Source organism: Nicotiana attenuata, chromosome 5, assembly GCF_001879085.1.
Source record: "Nicotiana attenuata strain UT chromosome 5, NIATTr2, whole genome shotgun sequence".
Taxonomy (NCBI): domain Eukaryota; kingdom Viridiplantae; phylum Streptophyta; class Magnoliopsida; order Solanales; family Solanaceae; genus Nicotiana; species Nicotiana attenuata.
Window position 1 is genome coordinate 5,564,697 of NC_031993.1, and position 25,859 is coordinate 5,590,555.

Here is a 25,859-nt window from a genome sequence, read left to right on the forward strand (position 1 = left end):
CTGGGGCACGTGGCTATGCAAGTCATTAGAAGAATGTTCACATTCAGTAGATGTGAAGTTTTACATAAGTGTGAGATTTGTCCTTTGCAAAGCAAACTAGAGTTCCTTTTCCAGTCAGCCATACAGAAGTTTAGATAGTTTTCAATTGATTCATATGGATGTATGAGGCCCTTACAAGGCAGCTACTCATAATGGAATGAAGTTTTTTCGTACTTTAGTTGATGACTATACAAGGTGGACTTGTGACTTTCGTGCTTAAGAATTTCATTGCCATGATCCAGAATCAATTTGGCAAAACAATTAAAATGTTCAGAGCTAACAATGGTAGTAAAATTTGTTAACCCAACTTGTAGAGACCTGTTTCACCGTTTATATTTTGACCTCATTAAAGAAACTTTAGTTGTTTTAGCTTTTCGTTAGAGTTTTCTTCTTCTTTCTGTCTCTTCCTCCTCTTTTCTTATCTTCTTCTCCTCATCCTTTCTCCTTCTGCATCTTCTTCTTCTCCTTTCTTCCTTCCGTTCTTCTTCTTCCTCCAATAAAATTATAAACACACAATTAAAATTGAAAATAATAAAATATGTGATGCAGAAAATTGAAGATTCATCATTTATTTGTAGTTAAAATTGAGTGGGTAATATTCCATTGAACTTATATTGTCTAGCTTTAAAGATTTGAAATTGATTTGATTGGATTTTTTTTGAAAAACACCATGTTGGTTTTTCAATATTGAGCTTGAAAAAAAAAGTTATTGAAAAAGACAAAGTAGGTATATTAGTTTTGAAAGTTTGAATCTAACTAGTAGTAAATGTTGAAATTGATATAAGAAGGTTGTATATCAAATTTGGAGTCATTTAGGCGTTGATTCGGATCAATTTTGAGGCAAAACATGATGGTGAATTTTTACCCAAAGGTTATGGCGACCGACAGAATTTTGTGGTTAACTATTATGATTTGCCAGCATTTTTGCAAATTAGTTGTGGCGACTGGCCTATTATGACGATTTATCAGGATTTTTGCACATCAATTATGGCGACCATCCAAATTTTGGCCAAATATGATGATTTGGAAATTCTGACGAACACCATAATACTTGCCCAAAAAATTGTAACGAGCGTGCTTCAAAATTCTGACGTAGAAATTATTTTCTCAAAATTTTAATTGGGTCAAAATTTAAACGGTGACACCAAATGATCCTATTTGTGCAAGTCAACAAATTCTTAAATCAAATTACGTGAATTTAAATGAAAATTGACTTCTCTTTGGTTAAAATATGGACTAGTTACCTCCTATAGCAAAGGTTGATACCTTATTTATTTTAAATAAATACCCTTTTAAAAAATTATATTCCATAGCTATCTTTTGATTTTTATAGCCAAAATTTATGGTCACCTCCTAACCTTAAGCCATAAAATAAGCTTTGTATTATTTTTCTCTCTCATATCCCCTCAAATTTCTCCTATCCCCTACCCCATATCTATTCTCCCTCTCTCTCTACTTCCTGATGTCTTCTCCTCCGTCGGACGCTGGAAATTGTCACCGTCACCGTCACTGGAGCAATTAGTCCTTTGGCTTCAAGATCTACTACAAAAATTATTTCCAACTCGTTCTTTTGATTTTTTCAACCGTTTGGTTTCAACAATTCATGCAATTTTAGCAGTAATATTAGCTTCTATTTCTGTTCAAGATTGGAGTTGCCCAATTAGTCCTTTGGCTTCAAGATCTACTACCAAACAGGTATTTTGTGTTGTATATTTTGCTGGTAATTACGTGCTAATCTTCGGCAACCAGAGGCAACGGCGACGACGAGCGAGGACTGGATACTGATGCTGCTTCAATAAGACGACATTAGGGTTATTCTTGAACAAAGACGACGGAGTTGGGGGCTGAGCAACTTGAATTTTCTATTAATATATTTCAATGTATCTCGCTGTATTTCATTGTCTTTTTTTTCATTGTATTTCAATGTATCTCGCTATATTCTATGTATTTCGTTGTATTCATTGTCTTTTTTTTTCATTGTATTTCAATGTATCCCGCTATATTTTATGTATTTCGTTGTATTCACTGTCTCGCTATATTCCATGAATGTATTCATATGTTTTTTTTAATTAATATAATTTATGTATTCAAATGTATTATATAATTTCTCTGAAGATTGCTATGTTTTTGGGGTGTTTTTCGGTTGAGATCTTTTTTATAAATGGAAATACAAATTTTGTGTGTTATAATTGAGTTTGTTGAGTTATATTAGGGGTCTATTATGTTAATTGATTCACTTTCCGTTTAAAAACAGTGTAATCCCCTGTTTCACGCCGTGAATACAGTCGAATACAATAATTTGTCCAGTTGTAATCCCATGTTTCACGCCATGAATACAGTCGAATACACTCGAATACAAAAATATGTCTAGCTGTAATCCCCTGTTTCACGCCTAGAAATGCTACTGTATTCATGAATACAGTAGCTTAAATACATCGAATACACTCTAAAAAATCTGAAAACATAGCTATAGGAAGTAATATAGTAAATGGTAGCTACAACTAACTAATAACCACTAAAACATAGTGATTTCTAAAAATTTCTCTTAAATGAGTCCACCTCATTTTCAAGCCCAAGGTCCAGTTATTACTTCATTCTAAAACCTTTAACACATGCCATGAGACAAGTGATAGTGCGAATGTTCCAACAAAAGCTAATTATAGTCTTCTAAATGTTTTATGTTTAATTGACTTGTTTCAACCAATTATCACAATTAGCTATTTACAATAATCTAAAGGAAAATTAGTCTTTCACAATAATTTAAAGGTCTAATTTGATTAATCAAATGATTCATATGAGCTAGCCAATCAAATAAAATAAACCAAAATTTCTACTACACAAATGTTTTATCTTCAAAATTGTGAGTTGATCACGTAAATTAAATAAAGTTAATTTTCAATAAGTAATAGATGGATCCCATCTCTTTTAACTTCATTCATCAGATCCCCGCACTGTTTGTTTTACGTTATTTGATTAGGTATCCTTTTTTAGAAAAACATTGTATTTCTATATGTTACACAGTATATCTCTTGTATTTCAATCGAATACAGAGCTTCCCCTAGAATTCTACACAGACTTGGACTATTACATAGATAAAGCACTAATAAAATCTTTCTAACTAATTTGACTGCTATAGATATGCCATCAGAAGGATTGCGTATAGGTGTTCGTAACACGCAGCGGAAGATAATAACAATCCTAGGCAGATTTTTTCGTGTTTAAAATTTATTTACATGTCAAAGATCGGATCTAAGACGTACCTGGTGAAGAAAGTCTTGTTTCAAAATTTCTTCGATAGTGCGAAGACTCTATGCGTATCCACACCGAGACCGGTCCTTGCTATCAACTCTTTGATCAATGAAATCCGCAAACAAATTCAACGAAGAACTTATGCTGAAATTTACTCAAAACTCCAGCAAATAATGCGATATATCTCTTAGTTTTTAATCACACACTTTCACAAAGTGTATTATCAATCAACCACCCACGGAACTTTTCCATGACCCCTTTTATATCATCAACTAAACCTTTTTCCTATTGGTTAAGGTAGTGAATTACCTTGGGTACAAGTCTAGTTCCAAAAATAGACTTCGTAAAAAGTTTTCCATTGGAAAATTCTTATCCCATTCCTAATGGGATGATATGCACGTCGGCGGCAGCTAGTCCTTTATGGACTTTAATACGTAAAGATCCAATTCTAAATTGGATATGATTTAAAAGTCTTTCATTAATATTTTACATGCATACCTTATATAAGTAAATATTAATTATATATATCACATATATATATTTCAACCAAGAGATATATTTTAATTTTCTATTCTAAATAGAAAACTTTAATTTATTCACAATATTAATTATATTCTCTGTGCTAGCAAAGAATATAATAATATTTCATTTGGACTAACTAACTAAATTTATTTGACTAATTAAATTCTTTAATTTAATTAACAAATAATAAATTAATTAATCCTTTAGCAAAGATCATAATACTCGTTAGTGTGTGACCCCATAGGTTCAATACTAAATCGGTAGTAAATTGACCACATCAATATACTAATCAAGGGTGACGTCTAGCAACACTCCTTAACGACCGGATAGCATGAAGTATACAATTTACTCTCAAGAACCAGTAGAAGAATAATGTAGTAATTCCTTCTGTCCTTATAGCTCTGGATCACCCTAGGATATGGTTCAACTATCAAATCCTAATAGGCGACCAACTATATGTTCATGTCAAATATAATCGACCATTGAATGACCTAAGAAACTCTTTTCTTCTTTCATTCAATTGCCCTGGCCAAGGTCTTAATTTGGTCGTTTATAATTCATGACAACATGGAGCTTAAACTCATTACCAAGAGTTGACAGATTCCATCTTGATCAATCACTAATTCTACAAGTATTCAATCGTACCCAATATCCTTTCAACTATCGTCCTAGGGCCATAGGTGTCTAGTATTAAAGCACAACAAATAACTTATCAATTACTATGACGATCTCAGGTCAAAGGAAACTTCTACATCACATTCTTCAAGAGAATATCCTATTGACAGTTTATGGTAATTCTAACCATTAGGAATTATCCAATGAGTCGGTTCAATGATCATATCTCTATATGCATCATCTATCTATGTGATTTACTTAATGAGATCAACTAATCTTTATCCCATAAAGACGATCACATAAATATTGATCTAACCGGATTACTAATGTCCAGATTAATAATCCTACGATCAAGAACAATTTCAGATTAAATTATAAGAGACTTTGCTCTCATTATCATGATCTCTATCACGATGACAAATCTCAAAATTTAATCAAGGACCTTATCAAATTAATCAAACAATTAATAATAACTATGATAAAAAGAATGCCATATATTTTTATATCAAATAATGTTCACAAAAATGTGTTCAAATCATCAAATATGATATTGGATCTAGGGCATATCTACTATATCTCTAACACCATCATCTTCAGCCTTTTGTATAAGCTGATCTCAGATATATTATCTTGTTCAAGTGTATGTTTAGAGACCAGAGGCAGAGCCAGGATTTGAAATTTGTGGGTTCTGAAATTGCCATCGAATTCATAGCTCGTTTACTTACTGGGTCACAATTAAATATTTATCCATATTTTATGGACTTTTAATATAAAACAGGGTCTTAGCAAACCTACTGGCTCATCCGAACCCGTAAACAATACACTATCTCCGCCCCCGTGTATGTCAACCTATTTTAAGTCACTACTTTCAATAAATGTTTGTGTTAAGCTTTTCTTACATATTAGCTTTCCATTTCGAATTTGGGGTAGAAGATGGGTAATGGGGAGTGTGATTCTTGGGTATGAGAGTGTTATTTATGCATGCATGTACCATCAAGGTTTGCTGTGATATTGTTAAATTGCAGTAATGAGAAATAGGTTTTCCGGTTTCTAGTTAAAGTAGGTTTTGCAATACTGCAGTAGATATTTCTATTCAGATGCGGAGCCATGATTTGAAACTTTCCACTTACAGGAAACAAAGACTATTCTCCAGATGTTAAAGCTGAAAATACAAAGAGATACTCTTTATTTATACTCCAATCAGTATCTATGCACACAAACTATATGAAAACCAGAATTGCTTAAGATATTACTATAACGAAAACGGCTTGGTGTACACATCAAATGGCTCATTAGCAGTCAACTGGGGCTCCTGCAACCAAAAGGTAAAAATATTTATTCATCCCACTTGAAGAACAATTCAATTTCTATAAATAATATTCCATCTGTCCCTATTTATGTGGCATGGTTCGGATTTCGAGAGTCAAACTTTTTAATTTTGATCGTGAATTCGAACACAAAATTGTTAATTATTTTCGAAATAAAATTTACATATTTGGAAACTATCTAAAAATTACTATAAGTCACAATAATTACAACAACAACTATATATCCAGCATAATCCCACAAGTGGGGTCTGACAAGGGTAGTGTGTATGCAAACCTTATGCCTACCTTCTGAAGGTAGAGAGGCCAGGTGCGGATGTACAGTATGGCCGCCGGTTTATCTTAACCCAATACTTTTGCCGCGAAACATAAATTTATTAAAGTTGCAACAAATGGTAGCTCTGAATCCATAATCTAAAAGTACAATTGGTTCAATGTTAAAAACCTTAAAAGTTGAACCCACAGAATCTAAATCCTGGATCCGCCTCTGAGAGAGGCTGTTTCCGAAGACCCTCGGCAAGTCATAGTAACTAACAATCCAAATATTTTTAAAAGGCATATGAAAAAATCATGATAAAAAATTATTTGACTCTAGAAATTGAAACACCGTCACATATATTGAGACGGAAGGAGTACTTTTAAACTAAAGCTGCCTGTCTTTTCCCACTGCCAAGGCTTCCTCCATTTATTAACATTGTGAGAAGAGTTGAGACAATTTTGCCTCCTAAATCACTGTTAGATCTGCGGATTGAAGTTCTCATTGCATTTAGAATACTCCCATAAGTTGTTCCTTGTCCACGTTCAATTGCTTGTATGAAAGAAAAAGTCATTGCACCAGTTGAAGTAACCTTGGACAAGTTCTGTTTATCAATTATAAGTCATTCAATTAGCTTGCTTAGGTTGATTAACTCTATTTATTTGAAAGAAAGATAAAAAAATAAGATGGAAAAAAAAAAAGAATTTTACTTCTGTTTCTTGAGAGTTTTGATGATCGTCGCAACCACTGAAGGATATAACCTCTCCTCCATTTGTTCCTTTCCATACTCCTGAAGGAGGACGATGATCTTTCCATACATATCGTCCATTTCTGTATCCATAAAACTCTCTTATATCAACTAAGCGAAGGGAGAGTAAAACATATTAGGATCGAAATAATCAGGTGTCATGTGGAAGGTAGTAAAGCATACCTTGAACTACGATCAATTAGACAACAAAAGAGAAATATACCAAAAGACACACAAACAGGTCGCTTGGCATAACTGATAAAGTTGCTGCCATGTGACCAGGAGGTCACGGCTTCGAGCCGTGAAAATAATCTCTAGCAGAAATGTAAAGCAAGATTGCGTAGGATAGACCCTTGTGGTGCATGCGGCCCTTCCCCGGACCCCGCGCATAGCAGGAGTTTAGTGTACTGGGCTGCCCTTCAGACATAAACAGGTCAATTGACCTACGTCTACAGGCGGAGAAGAGCTATCCACTATATAAAAAAAGTACAAAATATCGAGAGAATAAGAGAGGCAAATAGAAGTGACAGCATAACACCTATCTCACAATATCTCCCTTGAAGCAAGACTCCCAAAATCCTTAAGGACTACATTATGGATGTTACTGAATGAAAAGGAAGAATCCTCAATTTATAGAAGTACAAAACTTTTCCTTTAAGAAAAAGGAGTAGCCAAATATGAGGGGGGGAAAAAAAACTCAGTTTAGTAAACCTATTGTCCTTTCTTTCAAAAGATAAGAAAACCAAATATTGTAAGAAAATCAGGACAAATACCTAACAAAAATACTAGACATTTGAGCATTAAGTGGAATAAAAATTCGTAAGTTTTACAAACCTGCTCGTCCTACAAAGGAACGGCAAATCAAGCATAGTGCCACTGTGACAAGCATCTATTATGGCATGAAGCTTCGCACCAGGAGGAAGAGGCTTGACGAGTATTGCATTTAGTTCATCTTCAACGATCTCTCCTTGTTTTTCATAATCCAAGGGGCAAAGTGTTTCGTCATAACCATCAATTTCATCTCCAGTGTCATTCTCTTGCTGTGAACCATGACCAGAAAAATGAAATACCAGAGAATCTCCAGCTTTAACTCCTTGCATAAGCCAGGATATTGCCTTCATTATATTATGTTTAGTTGGTATCCTCTTTTTATCTCTTTCTTCTTCTGTAAGTATACGTCCAAGAAATGAAGATTTGAAGTTAGGACTCATTTAGATACCAAAAATAACAAACCTTAGAGAATAACTAATTATATTGCAAAATATACTTTCTTATTGAAACTTAAAAGCATCTAAGTTTCAATAACTTAGAAACACAGCAGCGTGTCATCATCACAATTAAGCGATAGAAGTTTATGTGAAAACACATATCACACGTATAAGATTTTTGTTGGAAATAATCCTATATGTGCACTTAACATTAACTTTATTATTAGTTTTGTACGCTTAACTAGTGAAAATAGCACGGGCTAGCCAGTTTTTGGACTGGTAATTAAAAAATAGCCAGCATTTGCAAAGTCATTGAAAAATAGCCACTATTTGTTGCAACACGGAAAGTTTCAGCATAATATACTTGAGATTGATGCACCTGTGTATGAACTTCCAGCATATTATGCTGGAACTCCAGCATACGAAAAGTTCCATCATAATATACTGGAGATTGGAGTACATATATATGAACTTCTAGCATATTATGCTGGACCAGTATATTATGTTAGAACTCCAATATATTATACCAGAACTTCAGTCTATTATGCTCAAAGTTCACATGTAAAAAATTCGAACTCCAGTATATTATGCTGGCATATTTTTTGGATTTTGAACAGTATTTTCGTTCAGATTTATCTTTACATAAAAAGTAACTAAATTTCGATTACTTTTGAAACTGTAGCTATTTTTCAATTACCACTTGTAAATATGACTATTTTTGAATTTCACCCGCTTAACTACTGGATTCTTTGTTGGGTCTGAATCACTTCTTATATGGAGAATTCAAAAATAGCCAGATTTACAAGTGATCATTCAAAAATAGCCACAGTTTCAAATGTAATCGAAATTTAGCCACTTTTCATGTAAAGATAAATCTGAACGAAAACATTGTTCAAAATCCAAAAAAATACTCCAGCATAATATACTAGAACTCCAGTATATTATACTGGAATGTACTGGAACTCCAATATATTATACTGGAATATAGTCGAACTCCAGTATAATATACTGGAGTTCAAGTATAATATACTGGTCCAGCATAATATACTGGAGATTGGAGCACCGGTACTCCAATCTCCAGTATATTATACTGGAACTTTCCGCGTGTTGGAGTTCCATCATAATATGTTGGAAGTTCATACACAGGTGCACCAATCTCAAGTATATTATGCTGGAACTTTCCGTGTTGCAGCAAAATAGTGGCTATTTTTCAACGACTTTACAAACACTGGCTATTTCTGAATGACCAGTCCGAAAACTGGTTAGCCCGCGCTATTTTTACCTATTATATTGATGTGGGATTGACAGTAGTGTATGCTTTGTTGTGGACCCATGAGCCCGCTTAACTATTTCACCCGCAATATTCTTGGGATGTTGGAAAATTTACTTAATAAATATCCGATGAAGGTACAATTTAAAATACATAAAAAAAAAAAAATCGTTGTCAAAGGAAAACTCATTTGACTCGCGAGATCTGAACTGGATCGAACAAATTGGGACAAAGAGAGTACTTAATCAGGAGAGAGAAAGAATATTTTACCAGTTAGCATGAGAATGGAGTCTTGAGGGAACTTGAATCGATTGACAAGCAAGTATTTCATACATTTGGCATCATTGATACAACCCTCAAGCTCATCATCAGTATTTTTATACGCAATACCAATAACCACAGCTCTCTTTCGGCCAAAAGGCGAAGGGAGTTGAGGATAATGGTACTTGTTGGCTAGTAGCTGTAGCCGACTGCCAATGCGACTGACTGCATGGCAGATGGCACAGCGAATGGATTGAGCACCATGTGGTATTTGTAAGGATGTATGGCAGTTAGTACAGTCCATTTTTAACGAAAAGAAGAATGAAATTTGATAAATATAGCTTAAAATATAGTCCTATAAGAAGGACTAAAGAGAGCAGGGGATGATTGACTACTCTGTTCTCTGGTTGAGTCTATTGGGAAGTAGCTTCTATTTATAGTAATTTCTAAAACAAACACCTCAAAGACAAGTGAATGCAACTTTTAAATTATGTTATTGACAACTGCATGCCCGCCCAAAAGCGAAGATTCACTTGCCTCCTTTTTTTTTTATTCAAGCCGAACACTCGGGCTATACTGACCTGTGGTAATGTGGGGTTTGACGAGACGTTATCTTACTAAAAAAAAACCTAAAAGAATACATAAACCTTAGCCTCGAAAATTACACGTAAAATGAATGAATTCACTCTAGTATAAGCTTGAAGAAAAGTAAAGTTTAAAGTAGGAGAGGACTCCTCTCTTACATTACATATTGATGGGAAGATAAGAAGATGTAAAAAAGATCTGAAACAAATCTTAACCACTATCATGGACCGTTTGTCCATATAAAATTTTTCAATTTTTTAAGTTTTTCTCGAAGGTGATTTACCAAATTTTTTTCATGTAAAATTTTATTTCCTCTCACATAATTATAATATGTTTCAAGTAAAATACATGTCTAAACACAATTCAAACGCCTACTATAAATGAAATGACCCTTCTTATAGCCCGTTTGGCAAAGCTTCTCCAAAGCCAATTACATTTTTTCCAAAAAGAAAGTGCTTTTATTCAAAGTTGAAGAGTTTGACCAATCTTTTAGAAGGAAAAAAGTACTTTTGAGTATTAGAAGTTGAAGTAGTTTTGGAGAAGCGGAAAAAAAAATAGCTTATCTCGAAAAATACTTTTGAGAAAAATACACTTAGAAGCAATTTGTAAATGCTTGACCAAATATTAATTGCTACTCAGAACTGATTTTCAAATTAATTTGCCAAATACAAACTGCTTCTCACCAAAAATACTTTTGAGAAACGCACTTCTCAAAATAAGCTGATTTTTGAGGCTCGGGCAAACAAGTTATTAGTCTTGATTCTGAACTGGACATTTCCCCTTTGGTCCTTCTTTAATGAAACTTTATAGCCTGTTTGGCCAAGCTTCTAAAATCAGCTTGTTTTTGGTGAGAAGCAGTTTGTGTTTGATTAATTAATTTGAAAAGCACTTTTGAGCAGTGATTAGTGTTTGGCCAAGCTTTTGAAAACTGCTTCTAAGTGTATTTTTCTCAAAAGTGCTTTTGGAGAGAAACTACTTCTTTTGATTCTCAAAAACTGTTTCTGCTTTTCCTCAAAAATACTTTTTTTCTTTCCAAAAGCTTGGCCAAACACCTTAATTTTTGGCCAAAAGTGCTTTTGGCGCAAAAAAAAAAAAAAAGTACTTTTGGCCCAAAAAAAAAAAAACTTGGCCAAACAGACCATTAGTCTTCCTTGGTAAAGCTATAGTTTGTGTGAAAAACCTCTCTAGTTTAGTCACAATTCCAATGTTAGCAAGTGTATCAGCAGTAAAGTTAGACTTCCCTGTAACAGTTAAAAAATGAAAGACAACAAATTAAAAGGAAAAGATTCTCCACAACGTTTTATTAGGATAAGTGATAAAATATAAATCCAAGGGAAAGCTTAATAATAGAATGAGTATGAGTCATTTTCCAACGAGAATCAAGTAAAGTTTCCTTGTTTTTCCCTAATAAGAACACATTAATATTTTAAAGTTCCTCTTTGTACATAACAAAATTCTAAACTAGAAAAAATAATAATAATAATAATAAGAAACTTGTTCTAAAGTTCGTTTTTGAGTTTCTTGTTCATGGTGGTAATTATTCTAGTTTTTGCCGTAAATGCCCCCTAGAATCCACTATAAAATATAAGCTTTTAATAACTAGCTAGAACAGGATTCCATTTTAGGCACGACCACAAATATGGCCCCCTAGCTAAGGCTAATTAATTATAAATGATTAGAGTTGGGGCACAAAGTAAAAGGAAGTATCTTGGACCTTTCTTTTAGTAAAAATTTATTCACAGCGATATTAATATATCCCACAAATAGATGCATGACATGCGTATAAACTTTTTCACCAAACTATGATTAACTATTACGTATTTTTATCTCATAACATCATTTAATCATGGTAAGTTAGTATGGTTTAGTCCTAGTGCGGATAATTTTTTTACCCTTTTTGATATGAACATTAGTGCTAGATGCGTTTAAATTTCTTTTGTCACCCAATATTTATGTGAGTTAAAAGAATGTGATATTTGTTCTACGATCTAAATATCATTGAAATTAAATCTGAAAAAGAGACGATAGAGCACAAAGACAATCCTCACTATGGTAAAAAATACATATTTGTGACGGAATATTAATGATAGACACGTCTGTCACAAGATTCTGATTGATTTGTGATGATTTTATGATGGTGACAATCCTCGCTGTAGTAAAAAAAGTTCATATTTGTGACAAAATATTTATGATAGACATATTTGCCATAAAATTTTGATAGATTTGTGACTATTTTATGATGGTATTCATTAATTTGTGACGATTTTATAATAATGGTGTTATTCTTCTGTCACAAATTTTGCACGACCCTCCAATTTGAGATGAAATTACAACGAATTATCCATATAAATATTGTTTTTAAATTTTTCGTGCTCAAATTTCAATGATTGATCCCCCTAAACGTTTGCTTTAGAAGTACAAAGTCGTTGTTATATTAAGAAGAAAAAAGAACAATGAAAGATAGAAAAATATACATGTGTATAATATATACATACAAACTTATTCTTGAAAATTCCCAAAATCATATAGCTAAAAATCAGTCAATTATCTGATTGTACTTAGATACTAATAAAAATATTAAACACGTGGTCAAAAAAATATTATGCTCATGTTAAAAAAGGTTTATTCCTTGCAATTTTTATATGAATCAGCATTAAGAATAAGAATTTTCTTTTTCTCTTCTTGTTTCTTTAAAGGCAAGACTGTCCTATTCAAAAGCCAAATTTCTGGAAACTTTATTCTCTAAATCCCTGAAATGACACTTGTCTTCCCACTACAAGCTTTCATTTGATTCTTGATATATTGAATTAGCTATTTTAACATGAGAGAAGCATTATAATGCAACTTGGAATATGTTTCTATTTGAGAGGTTTGACTTTGTTCGTTGGGAATTTTTTTTACAAATAAAAATAATAAATAGGCAGATTGCTATAACTTTGCACCCAAATATAATCTAAATTTCTAGGATAAGTTATTAAAAAATTACTCCTCCTTTTATCAATAATATCATACTATAGTACCGGACTAGTACTCTTTTTATAATGTATCGTATAGTATTGTATCCGTTTTGATGCATACGATATTTGTATAGATTGTATTATTTGCCGCCGTTTCATGATGTCATGCACAATAACATGAAGAATAAACTTCCAACATTATAAAGAAAAAGTAAGATACGAGGTAATATTATAATATAAAACGGTAGAGTAAGAATAAAATATGATTATTTAATAATAAGGAAGTACAAGATGTGAGAAAAAATAGGTAACGACGCGACCACACCAAATCGATCGTTCCATAATGTGACACTTTTCGTCATTATGTAACGACGGATTTAACGATACGATATAATAAACTTTAAGTAACAATCAAAACAAACATTATATTTAACATAACAATACAACATATAACAACTATCCAAACAAACTAATTGTGAAACATCTACACTCATCTTTATTTCTAAACCTTGACTGAGTGGGAACAACAGCTAAATTTCAATCTCAAACTAGTTGAAATCGGCTACACAAAATTTTAAAATAGCAACAACGCCTCAATCCCATATTACTTGAGATGAGATACATCAAAAAGTGATAAATTATAGAAATAAAAAAAAAAAAGTAAAAGGGTCAAAATTGCTAGGACAATTCTCAGTTCTTGTTTTCTAATATTCACAGTGCCACAGGAGGAAGCAGCCATTTGGAGCCTTCGATATAGCCAAGTGTGATAAAAGGCTTTGCTTCTGCATCAGTTAACTTCTTCCCATATCCAACCCTACGTTCCATAGTTGCACCTGCTCCTTTGCAGTTATATTCCCCATAAAACACCGACCTGAAAAATACGAGAAGCGAGATGAGCGTGCTATTTTCAAATCGATTGATATATAATCTGATCTGTTCTGATACATCGAAAGAGATAGAGAGGGAATCTCAGGGAAAATCTCATAGTGTTAATACATAATAATAAAAATAAAAGAAACAAAGAAATAGTAGAGGAGAAAGATGGAAAATGAAAGCATATGGGTTCACGGAAACTAATAACTTTCGCTCAAATCAAATATATATATTAAGAAATCCCGCTAACATTTATAGTAAATATTTGACTTAAAGTCGTTATAGAACTCAGTTATTATTGTATTGCAGGAACCTATAAACTTTAAATTATGTATCCGTGTCTGATGATTCATTGGCCATAAAGTTCTTGTATGGAACCGATCACATGATAAAAAATAGTATTATATTTATACCCTTTTCTTGTATGAGACCAATCACATGATAAAAGAGCAACTTATATTTATGACCATTTTTTTAAATTTTTTATTTATCACCATTGAACTTACTATATATATTTAGGAACATTGTTTTTTTTTTATTCGTGATATTTTAAGGAATGCAAGCAAAATCAACGGTCGAAAAGAGTTTGACTTTTATACACTGACGACTAACCTGTCGTAATCGCTTTTGCCATTATCAGACCAACCTTCAGGGTGAACAACGTCACTCATATCAGTGTAGGAGTAAACAACCCTAGAGAAAGGCTTCCATGCCCTTCCTAAAAATGCTGTTTTTCCTGTTCCAGTTATCATACAATGAACAAATGAATATCCACTGTCAACATTGCCTGCACCCCTTGCGTGTGCTGTGATCATTGCCATTGGATCTCCTGGAATTACATGCATCTCTGTGTTCTATATTTCCCACAAAAAAAAAAAAAAAAAAGATCATTAGCGTCACGAGTTAGCAGAGGCAGAACACAATTTGAAGTTTATGAGTTTTGAACTTGTCATTCATGAACTCGCAGTTCGTTTTACTTACTGCATTCACATTTAAATATTCATATATTTTTAATGAATTGGTTAATAAATATAGAGTCCATCGGCGGATTTCGGCTATTTTTACAGTGCACGTGAACCCATGATTGTTTCGCCAGACTAGATATTTTATGTATATATTTCGAAAAATTGATCTAATATGATATGTTGGCCTATGCTCCAAAAATGTTGAATGGGGCACCTGGATGAATGTTTATATATCCAAAGGAACATGGATCGATTTTCACTTAGTACTTTTTTCTCGCTTTTCAGTGGTGCACTCATGTTTTAGAAATCCTAGATCCGCCTATGATAGAGTCTAAGTACAAGCTATCAAGTCCGTCTGAACCCATAGCTAATATTGTGACTCCGCCAGATGAGAAGAATATGAATAAAAATTTAAAAAAAATGAAATTATTTACCAGATATAAGGATTTTCCATTGCCAAAGATGAAATCAACAGTGCCTTCAATGTAGCAATCTTTAAAGAAATGCTTTCCACTATCATCACAAAAGGTATCTTGAAATCCATACATTTTACAGTTATATAATGAAGCTTTATCTCCTCCTGTCCTTAATGCTGCTGCTTGAGCTAATTCCCTTTTCCCATCTGGTCTTGGTGCAGAATTCTAATCATAATTATCAAAACAACAAAATATATTACTCGCTAATATTATATGAAAATAAAGAAAGAAAGAAAGAAAGAAATAACAATAACAATAACAAACCCAATGAAATTTTATAAGTAGAGTCTGAGGAGGGTAGTGTGTACGCAAACCTCACCCCCATCTCGTGAAGGTAGAGAGGTTGTTTCTGAGAGACCATCGGCTCAAAAGAAATAAAAAAAGAAAGAATAATAACAATAACAAACCCAGTGAAATCCCACGAATATGGTCTGAGAAGCCTTCTCAGAGAAGGGTAGTGTGTACGCAAACCTCACTCCCAGCTCGTGAAGGTAGAGAGGTTGTTTCTGATAGACCATTGGCTCAAAAGAAAGAAAGAAAGAAAGAACAATAACAATAACAAACCTAGTAAAATCCCACAAGTGGGGTTTTAGGAGGGTAGTGTGTACGCAAACCTCAACCTCGGTTGGTGAAGGTAGAGAAGCTATTTCTGATAGACCATCGACTCAAAAGAAAGAAAGAAAGAAAGAAAAATAACAATAACAAACCCAGGGAAATCTCACGAGTGGGGACTGACGAGGGTAGTGTGCACGCAAACCTCACCCCCACCTCGTGAAGGTAGAGATGTTGTTTCTGATAGGCCATTAGCTCAAAAGAAAGAAAGAAAGAAAAAAGGACCACACACTTTAACTTTGAGGTAATTATAGTCAAAGGCAAATATAGGACAAGCTTGATGGGTTCAAACTATTATTTTTTGTTCGAATTATATATACATACAAAAAAAAAAAAGTTAAAACGTATAAGATCACACTCTTTCTGAATTATAATACGTACCACAAAGTTGATATTAACAGCGCTGAAATATTCAGATTCAACGACCACAGTGGCACTATCAACAGTACCATAATCTTTTGCTGTTCCACTGAAGATTATATTTGGCACATTCTTAGGGTCTCCATATAATGTAATGAAAGGCTTATACCTATCAATCTTAACTTTCTCTGTGTAATTTCCACCTCCAATCGAAATAATAACTCGTCTTTTATTTCCTTGAGGAATGCTGTTTATGGCATCCGTCAGTGTCTTGAATTCACCACTTCCATCTGCCCTTACCTTCGATAACGTATTCAGAATTTAGAGTTAGTGAATTCTGAATTCAACTAAAGTCGATGACAACAAAAAACATTACCAATGCAGATTTTCAATATATATAAAAGATGCATGATTAAAATAACAAATATATTTATGAATCTAAGAGGAAAAGAAATACTCCTTTCGTTTAAAAAAAGAATGAACAATTTAATGTTTAAGGAGTTAACCTTTTGACCATATTTTTTGCAAATGTTTTTTAAATATTTTGAGTTGTTAATTATTGTGACTTAAAGTACTTTTTATGTAGTTTGTAAATATGTAAACTTTATTTCAAAAAACTTCAAGAATATATATTCGAATTTACATCGAAGATTATTTGACCCTCGTACTCCGAAAAGATTCAGACAAATTGAAACGGAAGGAGTAGTTTTTTTTGGTTTTTCATCCAGTATCTGATTCCCGCATTGGCCTGATTCATGCTAGAAAGTCCCACGTTGGGGGTAACTAGAACCCGAGACTTCTGGTTAAAGATGAAATAGTAGAAAAAAAAAAAGGTCACCTTAATGGTAGTTTTATTAGCCTCAGCAGCTACAAGGGCAGGGTCCAAAGTGTCTTTTCTTGCATCTAAAGGCTTAACATTGGTTTCAAACCAACTATTTATTTGTGATTTATCAGCTGGTATAGGAACAGAATCATCTGAAAAGACTCTAGGGATGAAAAGGAGAATAGTTATAACAATTGCTTCCACAGCAAATATGGTGTTTTTTCCAGCCATTTTTTGTTTGTTTTTGTTTTTGTTTTTGTTTTTTTTTTTCAAAATTTCTTGAATGGAAGTGGACTTTTGGTTTTGGTTTTGGTTTTGGTTTTCTATACAAACTTAGTAAGTTTAGGTATTTTATAGAAAGAATAGAAAGAGCAGAGTTTAACAAGACAAACTAGCGGTAGAGATTGTTGCATGGTTTGTTATGTTAGTAGGTAAGCATTGTAGGGCAGTACGAGTACTCCGTTTAATAAATGGTTTTTATTGAGGTTGTTAATTATAACAATTTTGTAACTCATATAATTTTGAGTAAGCTAGTGTTTCTACGGATAGTGAATTTTTCTATAGCTAATAGCCAGAAATTAGAAAAAAAAATTGGACGTAAAATTTGGATTATATTCTAAATCCAAAAAACACGTCGACTTGAATCAAGATTCTTTAAGTCCAATTACGTGAAATACTTGTTACGTCATTTCAAAGCCTTAACACATGCAATTTGAAAATACATTTGTCGAATGCATTATTATCAATGTGAACTAATTTCGCTAATTCATGTCTAATAAGGTTTTAGTGTCATAATCGGATGAAAATAGTTCTAGTGATTTCTGATCCAGGTGAGCTGATTATCTCTTTAAGTCATGTTTAATTAAGTTTTTGCTGTTAAAATCCAATGAAAAGAGGTATCTCAATAAAAGTGAAAGTAATTTCTTTAATTCATTTCCAGTTAGATCTTAGCAGCTATCAAATTAATCCTATGAAAATAAGGTCAATGATTTATTATGATCAATGTGAGTTGCAAGGGCGGACCCACCTTGTAGGAAAGAGGTTCAGTTGAACCCGCTTCGTACAAAAAATTAATTATTTTTGCTTTGGAATTTCATCAGAAAATTATGAAACTGATATATATCGTAATACCAGAAGTCGTGACACTAACAGAAGTCGTAGAGCAGTGCCAAAGTTGTTAGGACCGAAAAAATCAGGTGTCATGCGAAAGCTAGCAAAGCAAACCTTGAACGACGATAAATCACACAACAAAAGGAGAAATCTACCAAAAGAGACACAAACATTTAACGTGGTTCGGTCAACTGACCTACGTCCACAACGGAGATGAGCAATCCACTATAATAAAAAGAGAGTACAAAATATCGAGAGAACAACCTCACGAAGAGGCAAACACAAGTGACACACTAACACTTGTCCCGTAAAGTTCTCCCCCTAAACAAGACTCTCAAGCCCCCTATGGCTACATTGTGGATGCTACTGAATGAGAAGGAAGGATCCTCAATTTATAGAAGTCCAAACCTCTTCCTACAAGAAAAAGGACTAGCCAAATATTGGAAATTTATAATTTCCTTTTACAAAAAGGAAAATCCAATTAAGGTAAATTATATTGCCCTTTTCCTTCAAGAGATAGGAAAACCAAATATGGTAAGAAAATTATGGCAAACACCTAACAATTCTCCCCCTTGGCCTGAATTTTCTGACAAAATAAACTTGATCCACCTTCTTCACATAATCTTCAACAGGTCGCATCTCCAGATCTCCGCCACAAAGTTTGTCTAAACGTGCGTAGTACTCCGGTCAAATTTCTCAGACAAAAAATCACGATTATCGTCAAATATGTTGCAGCTAGAACTGAACCCGCCAAGATGAACCTGTCTTGAACCTCGCTCTGATACCACTTGTTATGTCGAGGAAGAGGCAAACTCGAAAATAAAGAAGATAAAGAACACCAAATTTTAACGTGGAAAACCCTTCCAATCGAAGGTAAAAACCACGGGATCACAAAGATCCAAAAATCTCCACTATAACAATAATAGGGTTACAAAAGTTCTCCAAATTGGCTACACAACAAGGGCCAAACACGGAGCAACAATAGCAACAAGAGCAACAACTAATCAATTGAAGAAAGAGTATAATCCACAAAATGAAGCTGCTGTTCGAGGCTCAAAATCAGATGCTACGAGCCTCGAAATCCGATCTTCACCGTTCAAATCCAAGACCAAGATATTACGAACACTCAGTCAAAATTTCAGCCCGATCCAACGGTTAACGAATCGAAAAACGTGATTTGAAGTTGGCTGGTCGGAATAAAAATCTGCAGCAAAACAAATACCTTTTTTTTCTCTCTTCTCTCTTGATGAAAGCTCTCTCAAAACCCACTCTTATGTGCTTAAGTCTTTCAAAGACTTGTATCAATGAGCATAGAATAATTCTCCAAGGTTGTCCTATTTATAGATCATGAGTGGTGCTTTCTCTTAAAGCCAAAACCAACTCTAAATAGGAACAAAAACCGAATCCAATTCCGAATAGGAATGAAAACCAAAAGAGAATAGGATTAGGCCATTGGGCCTTTGGCTGGACAACATGGGCATGTGCCCAACAAACTCCCCCTCCAGCCAAGGGGCCAAATGTGTCTTCAAGTAGAGGAACTATTGACAGGCTTCATGCCTGCCAATTTTCTGCAAAACACATGCTTATCTGCAAGCTTAACTACTAAGTCCTCAGGCTGCTCCATATAAATCTCCTTATCTAGATCACCATGAAGAAAAGCAGTCTCGACATCCATCTGCTCAACCTCTAAATCTAGACTTGCGGCTAAGCCTAGAACCATACGAATAGAAGACATCTTCACAACAGGGGAGAAAATTTCATCAAAGTCAACTCCCTTCTTCTGGCCAAAACCTTAACCTCGCCTTGTATCTAGGCGCAGAGGTATGGTTATCTTGCTTTATTATAAATATCTATTTGTTAGATAAAGCTCTCTTACCTTTCGGCAATTTCACTAACTCATATGTGCCATTCTCATGGAGTGACTTCATCTCATCTTCCATCGCTTTGATCCAATGATCTTTGTGATTATCTTGCATGGCTTCATCATAATTCTCAGGTTCTCCCATGTCAGTCAAAAGTACATACTCATCAGGAGGATAGCGCATGGATTTTTGCTTCTCCCTTGTAGATCTTCTAAGAGAGGTTTCAGGAGCATTCGTAGTAGTTACCTGTGCAGGAATTGGTGGCTGATCAACCACAACTTTATCAACTGGAGCATCCATAACATCTATACCATGATGATCATTTTGATCTTGATCACTATCTCCACCATTGTCTTGGGTTCCTTCATGTGCAATAGGTGCCTTAGCAATTGAAACTGGATCAATGTCAACTAAGCTCTCATTACTCTGAGAATCTATCTTCTCAGCTTTGTCAATATCTTCAATACTTTGGTCTTCAAAGAATATTGCATCACGACTTCTAATAAGTTTATTGTCAACTGGATCATAAAAACGATACCCAAACTCATCTTGACCATAACCGATAAAGATGCACTGCTTAGTTTTGACATCCAGTTTCGATCTCTCATCTTTAGGAATATGCACACAAGCTTTACACCCAAAAACTCTCAGGTGATCATAAGAAACATCTTTGGCAAACCAAACTCTGTTTGGGACATCACCATCCAAAGCAACTGCAGGAGACAAATTGATAACATAGGCAACAGTGTTAAGTGCTTCCGCCCAAAATGTATTTGGAAGTTTAGCCTCTGAAAGTAAGCATCTAACTCTCTCAACTAGAGTTCTATTCATCCTCTCTGCCAAACCGTTCAATTAAGACGTCTTGGACGGAGTTTTCTGATGACGAATTCCTTGTTCCTTGCAATAGTTATCAAAGGGACCACAATATTCACCACCATTGTCAGTGCGAATACATTTTAATTTCTTCCCCGTCTGTCTCTCAGCTAAGGCCTGAAATTCCGTAAACACGCCAAGTGCTTGATCTTTAGATTTCAAAGGATACACCCAGAGCTTACGAGAATGATCATCAATGAAGGTCACAAAGTAAAGTGCACCACCTTTTGACTTTACTTTAAAAGGACCACACAAATCAGAGTGTACTAGCTCTAATAAATCGGGTTTTCTTGAGGGAGGATGGCTATGAAAGGAAACAATGTATGCACCTTTGCAGCTTTGCTTGTTTTACTCCAGAAAGCAAACTTTTCTTAGCCAAACATGTAATCCCTCTCTCACTCATATGACTCAATCTTCGATGCCACAATTCTGACAAACTATCACTTTCCACCAGATTTATTGAGTCATTAAGAATAGAGCCTTGTGGCACATATAATTGACCAGACTTGACTCCTCGAGCCACTACTAACGAGCCCTTGGTGAGCTTCCATTGGCCGTTAAAGAGAGCATTATGGTAACCTTCATCGTCTAATCTTCCTGCGGAGATCAAATTGAAAGGAAAGTCTGGAGCATGCTTCACATCTTGAAGAACTAACGTTGAACCATTATTAGTTTTCAAACAAACTGTGCCAACACCACATACCTTAACTTCACTGGCATTGCCCATCTTTAACACTCCAGAATCAACATGAGTATAAGATGAGAAAGAATCTTTTCTTGGTGTGACATGTGAGGTAGCTCCAGAATCTACTATCCAGCTCGTCTCATGGGATACCAAATTGATGACGTTTTCATCATAAGCAAAAAGAAGGTCATCTTGAACAATAGCAGCAACATTGTTCTCGTTATTTTCAACTTTCTTTCCTTCTCTAGTGTCTTGATTCAACTTGCGGCAAAAACCTTTTGATGTGTCCTTTCTTGCCACAGTGGTTGCATGTAACATTATAGTATTTGGACCTTGACTTACTTCTACTTTTACCTCTATTCCTTGAGCCTCTTGTTCTATCTCTCCCCCGGTCTTCTGTAACCAAGATATCTGCTTGTGAGGATGAACCCTGCGATTTTCTCCTTACTTCCTCGTTCAACACACCACTCTTGGCATATTCCATGGTCACCTTACCTCCAGGAGCTGAATTTGTCAAAGAAATACGAAGAGTTTCCCAAGAGTCTGGCAGAGTATTAAGAAGCCAAAGTCCTTGTATCTCATCATCAAAATTAACCCCCATTCCAGATAGCTGATCAAGGACGCCCTGAAAATCATTTATGTTATCAAGGATAGGGCTGCCTTCCTTGTATTTAAAGGTCATCAATTGCTTTAGCAGAAATAATTTGTTGTTCCCGATTTTTGAAGCATAAAGAGTCTCTAGCTTTTCCCACAATGATCTCGCATGTATCTCGTTCACAATATAGTTGCGAACATTATCTTCAACCCATTGCCGTATATATCCACATACTTGTTGGTGCTCGAAATCCCAATCTTCATCGGATATACTCTCGGGTTTATGAGCTGAAAAAACGGGTAGATGCATCTTCTTCACGAACAACAAGTCTTTCATTTTGCTTCTCCAAACATTATAATTTCTCCCATTTAAACATACCATCTTGCTCATAGTCGCCTCCATTCCGTAATAACCCGGATAAATAACCAAGGCTCTGATACCAGTTGTTGGGCTTAAACGGCCCAATGACACTCTTAACATGGTGTGATATTGTCCGCTTTGGGCCAAGCCCGCACGGTTTTCCCCAAAAGGCCTCACACCATTAAGAGATCCCTACACCTTATATGTAGACTCCCAATCTTTTCAGCTACCAATGTGGGACTTTGTTCGCACATCCAACAATCTCCCCTCGAACTAAGTTCCACGTGGTCCACTACCACGATCCACGGGTCAATTTTCGAGATTCACTGTGTGCCACCCACATTGTTAGAGTATTATGGCAACCGAAGCCCGCAACTAGCTTCTTCTTGTGTGTGCACCGCCCTGCACCATCACTCCGCCATCTCCATACTCGTTCCGCTGAACCTAAGCTCTGATACCACTTGTTAGGACCGAAACAATCAGGTGTCATGCGAAAGCTAGCAAAGCAAACCTTGAACGACGATAAATCACACAACAAAAGGAGAAATCTACCAAAAGAGACACAAACATTTAACGTGGTTCGCCAAATATTGGAAATTTATAATTTCCTTTTACAAAAAGGAAAACTCAATTAAGGTAAATTATATTGCCCTTTTCCTTCAAGAGATAGAAAAACCAAATATGGTAAGAAAATTATGGCAAACACCTAACAAAAGTGGGTTAAAACTTCAAAGTACGGCCAAGGTCCCAAGTTGTAACCACTGCTAATTCAACGAACTATATGGCCTTTTTACTGATTCTTTTGCTTATTGTTCCCTATTTTGTTTTTGTTTTCTTACATCGCTTTATGATTCTTTTTTCTTTTTAATATTTAAATCCGATAAAAGCTATTTTTATTAAACTTCTCCATTTTACTTCAGAAAAATTTAGTCCTTTCTACAAAGTGGATTTTTGTTCTAGCACGTTATCGAAATTACTTGTAATCTTTTAGTTTAGTTTAGTTTAGTTTACATTGAAATTGTTAATTAGTATTATATTCAAAGCTTTAGTTCGGTGTAAAATATCTTTTTCTTTAATAATTTGTATAAATTAGTTTAGTTTATTACTCTCTTTTTTTCATGTCTTTTGTTTGTAACAACTTTCTATGTTAAATTTTCTAAATTTATAGTACAATTTTGAAGTAGATTAAATACTTTTTGGTTAAAATTGCTGAATTTTCTAATATAGAATTTGTTAATTTATATAGATAAATATTTTAAAAAAATTAATGGACAAAATTTTCTTTGTTTTTTTTAAATGTTCCCTACCTTTCGAAAAAAATAAATGACTTCATTTTGAAGTGATTTCATGAACAAAAAAGAGCATTGCACAAAATTCGTTTACCACTGCACTTATACAATTAATTACTGTGATTTTTGATTGAACCCGCTTGTACAAAATCCTGGGTCCACCGCTGGTGAGTTGTAGTGCTATAAACATGAATGCTGTTACTATATCCTTCATAAAACTATAAGATTATGAGATATAGAGAATGAAAGCAAACCTGGTACCACTCTATATTATGCCTAGCTCAAACAAGAATATTAAACACATTTATGAGTTGTTAATGATTTAGGAGTAACTTTGATTTGATTTCTAATTTAGACAGGTTTGTTCTTAGATCCAATTGCCGTATCAGCTTTTTGTTTCTTTTCCTGTTTGAGTCGCCTTAGCTCTTAAAATTGTAAAATATTTCGGTCTACATTTTAAATTGATGGAAAATTTACATAACTATACAGTCCAGTACAATTTATTGCACCCACATAACCATATTTTTCAGTTTACGCCCGTATAGTTAATGTTTTCTTTAGGAATTTTTACCTCCTATAGCAAATGTTAACACCTTATTTTATTTTAAATAAATACCATTTTAAAAAATTATATTCTATAGATACCATTTAATGTTTATAGCAAAATATCTAATTTTGGTTACCTCCTATCCCTAAGCCACTAAATACGTTATTCAGTTACACTATTTCTTTCTCTCTTTACTTTGATACATGCCATTCTCTGCCCCCATTCCCTAAAAACACGATGCTCAATCTCAAAATTCCTCTCACCCACATCACCTACCATTAGTCAAAAACCCCACGCTCTCTCCTCCCTCCTGCACTTTCAGACGACCCTTCAGATCTTCAACATAAGGGAAACAGAGAGAAAAAGAGAGAGGACGCAGTAGATTTCGAGCCATATGAAGATTCATTTTCTTTATTATTTAGTAAATAGATGAAGAATCAGAGTCAAAATTAAAACTTGGAGATAGTGAACTTTGAGCCTGAGGAAGACAATATGAGGGACGAAGATTTGCTGGGTTTATGGTTTTTGCGATGAAAAGAATTGCTGGTTCTTGGTTTTTATGCTGTATTTTCATGTATTTCATTGTATTCATTGTCTTTTTTTTCATTGTAATTCAATGTATCTCGCTGTATTTCATGTATTTCATTGTATTCACTGTCTTTTTTTCATTGTATTCAAATGTGTCCCGCTGTATTCTATGTATTTCATAGTATTCACTGTCTCGCTATATGCCATGAGTGTATTCATATATTTTTTTTAATTAATATAATTTATGTATTCAGATGTATTATATAATTTCTCTAAAGATTGCTATATTTTTGGGGTATTTTTCGGTTGAGAATCTTTCTTATAACTGGAAATACAAAATTTGTGTGTTATAATTGAGTTTGTTGAGTTATATTAGGAGTCTATTATGTTAATTGATTCACTTTCCATTTAAAAACAGTGTAATCCCCTGTTTCACGCCGTGAATACAATAATCTGTCCAGCTGTAATCCCATGTTTCACGCCATGAATACAGTCGAATACATCAACTGATTAGCTGGACTTCCCTGATTCACGCCTATTTTTGCTACTGTATTCATGAATACAGTAGCTTATATAAATCTAATACATCTTATAACAACAAAAAACGTATCTACAATCCGTAATATAGCAAATGGTATCTATAGAGCTAATTACCACGAAAAGATAGTGTTTTATGAAAATTACTCTTTTCTTTACTACAACATTTATACACTCTTATTCATTATTATACGGTATTTAGCACACAATTAAAAAAAATATTTATGCTATTAGATTTTTTATAAGATCAAGTAATCTCTATGATAAGTATTCATTCATTCATCATGTATATATAAATGACTACTAACTTGCTTAGAGGCGGATGTATT

General features: G+C 34.1%; 2 protein-coding genes across 2 annotated transcripts; both read right to left on the minus strand.

Annotated features, from left to right (window-relative positions):
- Positions 5,621 to 9,881, minus strand: LOC109226262 (metacaspase-1-like). Its single transcript, XM_019391050.1, has 5 exons — positions 9,503 to 9,881; positions 7,589 to 7,919; positions 6,717 to 6,837; positions 6,387 to 6,610; positions 5,621 to 5,737 (listed from the first exon to the last, which is right to left on the minus strand). Exons 1-4 carry the CDS (start codon positions 9,795 to 9,797, stop codon positions 6,389 to 6,391), a joined length of 969 nt encoding a protein of 322 aa, XP_019246595.1. The 5' UTR covers positions 9,798 to 9,881; the 3' UTR covers positions 5,621 to 5,737; positions 6,387 to 6,388.
- Positions 13,441 to 17,439, minus strand: LOC109226263 (pectinesterase 1-like). The gene is made up of 5 exons (XM_019391051.1): positions 17,160 to 17,439; positions 16,343 to 16,621; positions 15,308 to 15,514; positions 14,521 to 14,762; positions 13,441 to 13,906 (listed from the first exon to the last, which is right to left on the minus strand). The coding sequence occupies exons 1-5, from the start codon at positions 17,373 to 17,375 to the stop codon at positions 13,747 to 13,749; spliced, it is 1,104 nt and encodes a 367-aa protein (XP_019246596.1). The 5' UTR covers positions 17,376 to 17,439; the 3' UTR covers positions 13,441 to 13,746.

Bases quoted from the DNA above. Each gene is read 5' to 3' on its own strand.
- LOC109226262 (XM_019391050.1), bottom strand. From the start codon at position 9,797: ATGGACTGTACTAACTGCCATACATCCTTACAAATACCACATGGTGCT. The intron at 6,838-7,588 runs GTTTGTAAAACT...TTATGGATACAG, and splicing joins TTCCTTTGTAGGACGAGCAG to AAATGGACGATATGTATGGA. The intron at 6,611-6,716 runs GTAAAATTCTTT...ATTGATAAACAG, and splicing joins AAAACTCTCAAGAAACAGAA to AACTTGTCCAAGGTTACTTC.
- LOC109226263 (XM_019391051.1), bottom strand. From the start codon at position 17,375: ATGGCTGGAAAAAACACCATATTTGCTGTGGAAGCAATTGTTATAACT. The intron at 16,622-17,159 runs GTGACCTTTTTT...ACGTTATCGAAG, and splicing joins CTAATAAAACTACCATTAAG to GTAAGGGCAGATGGAAGTGG. The intron at 14,763-15,307 runs GTAAATAATTTC...TGGGAAATATAG, and splicing joins ATGGAAAATCCTTATATCTG to AACACAGAGATGCATGTAAT.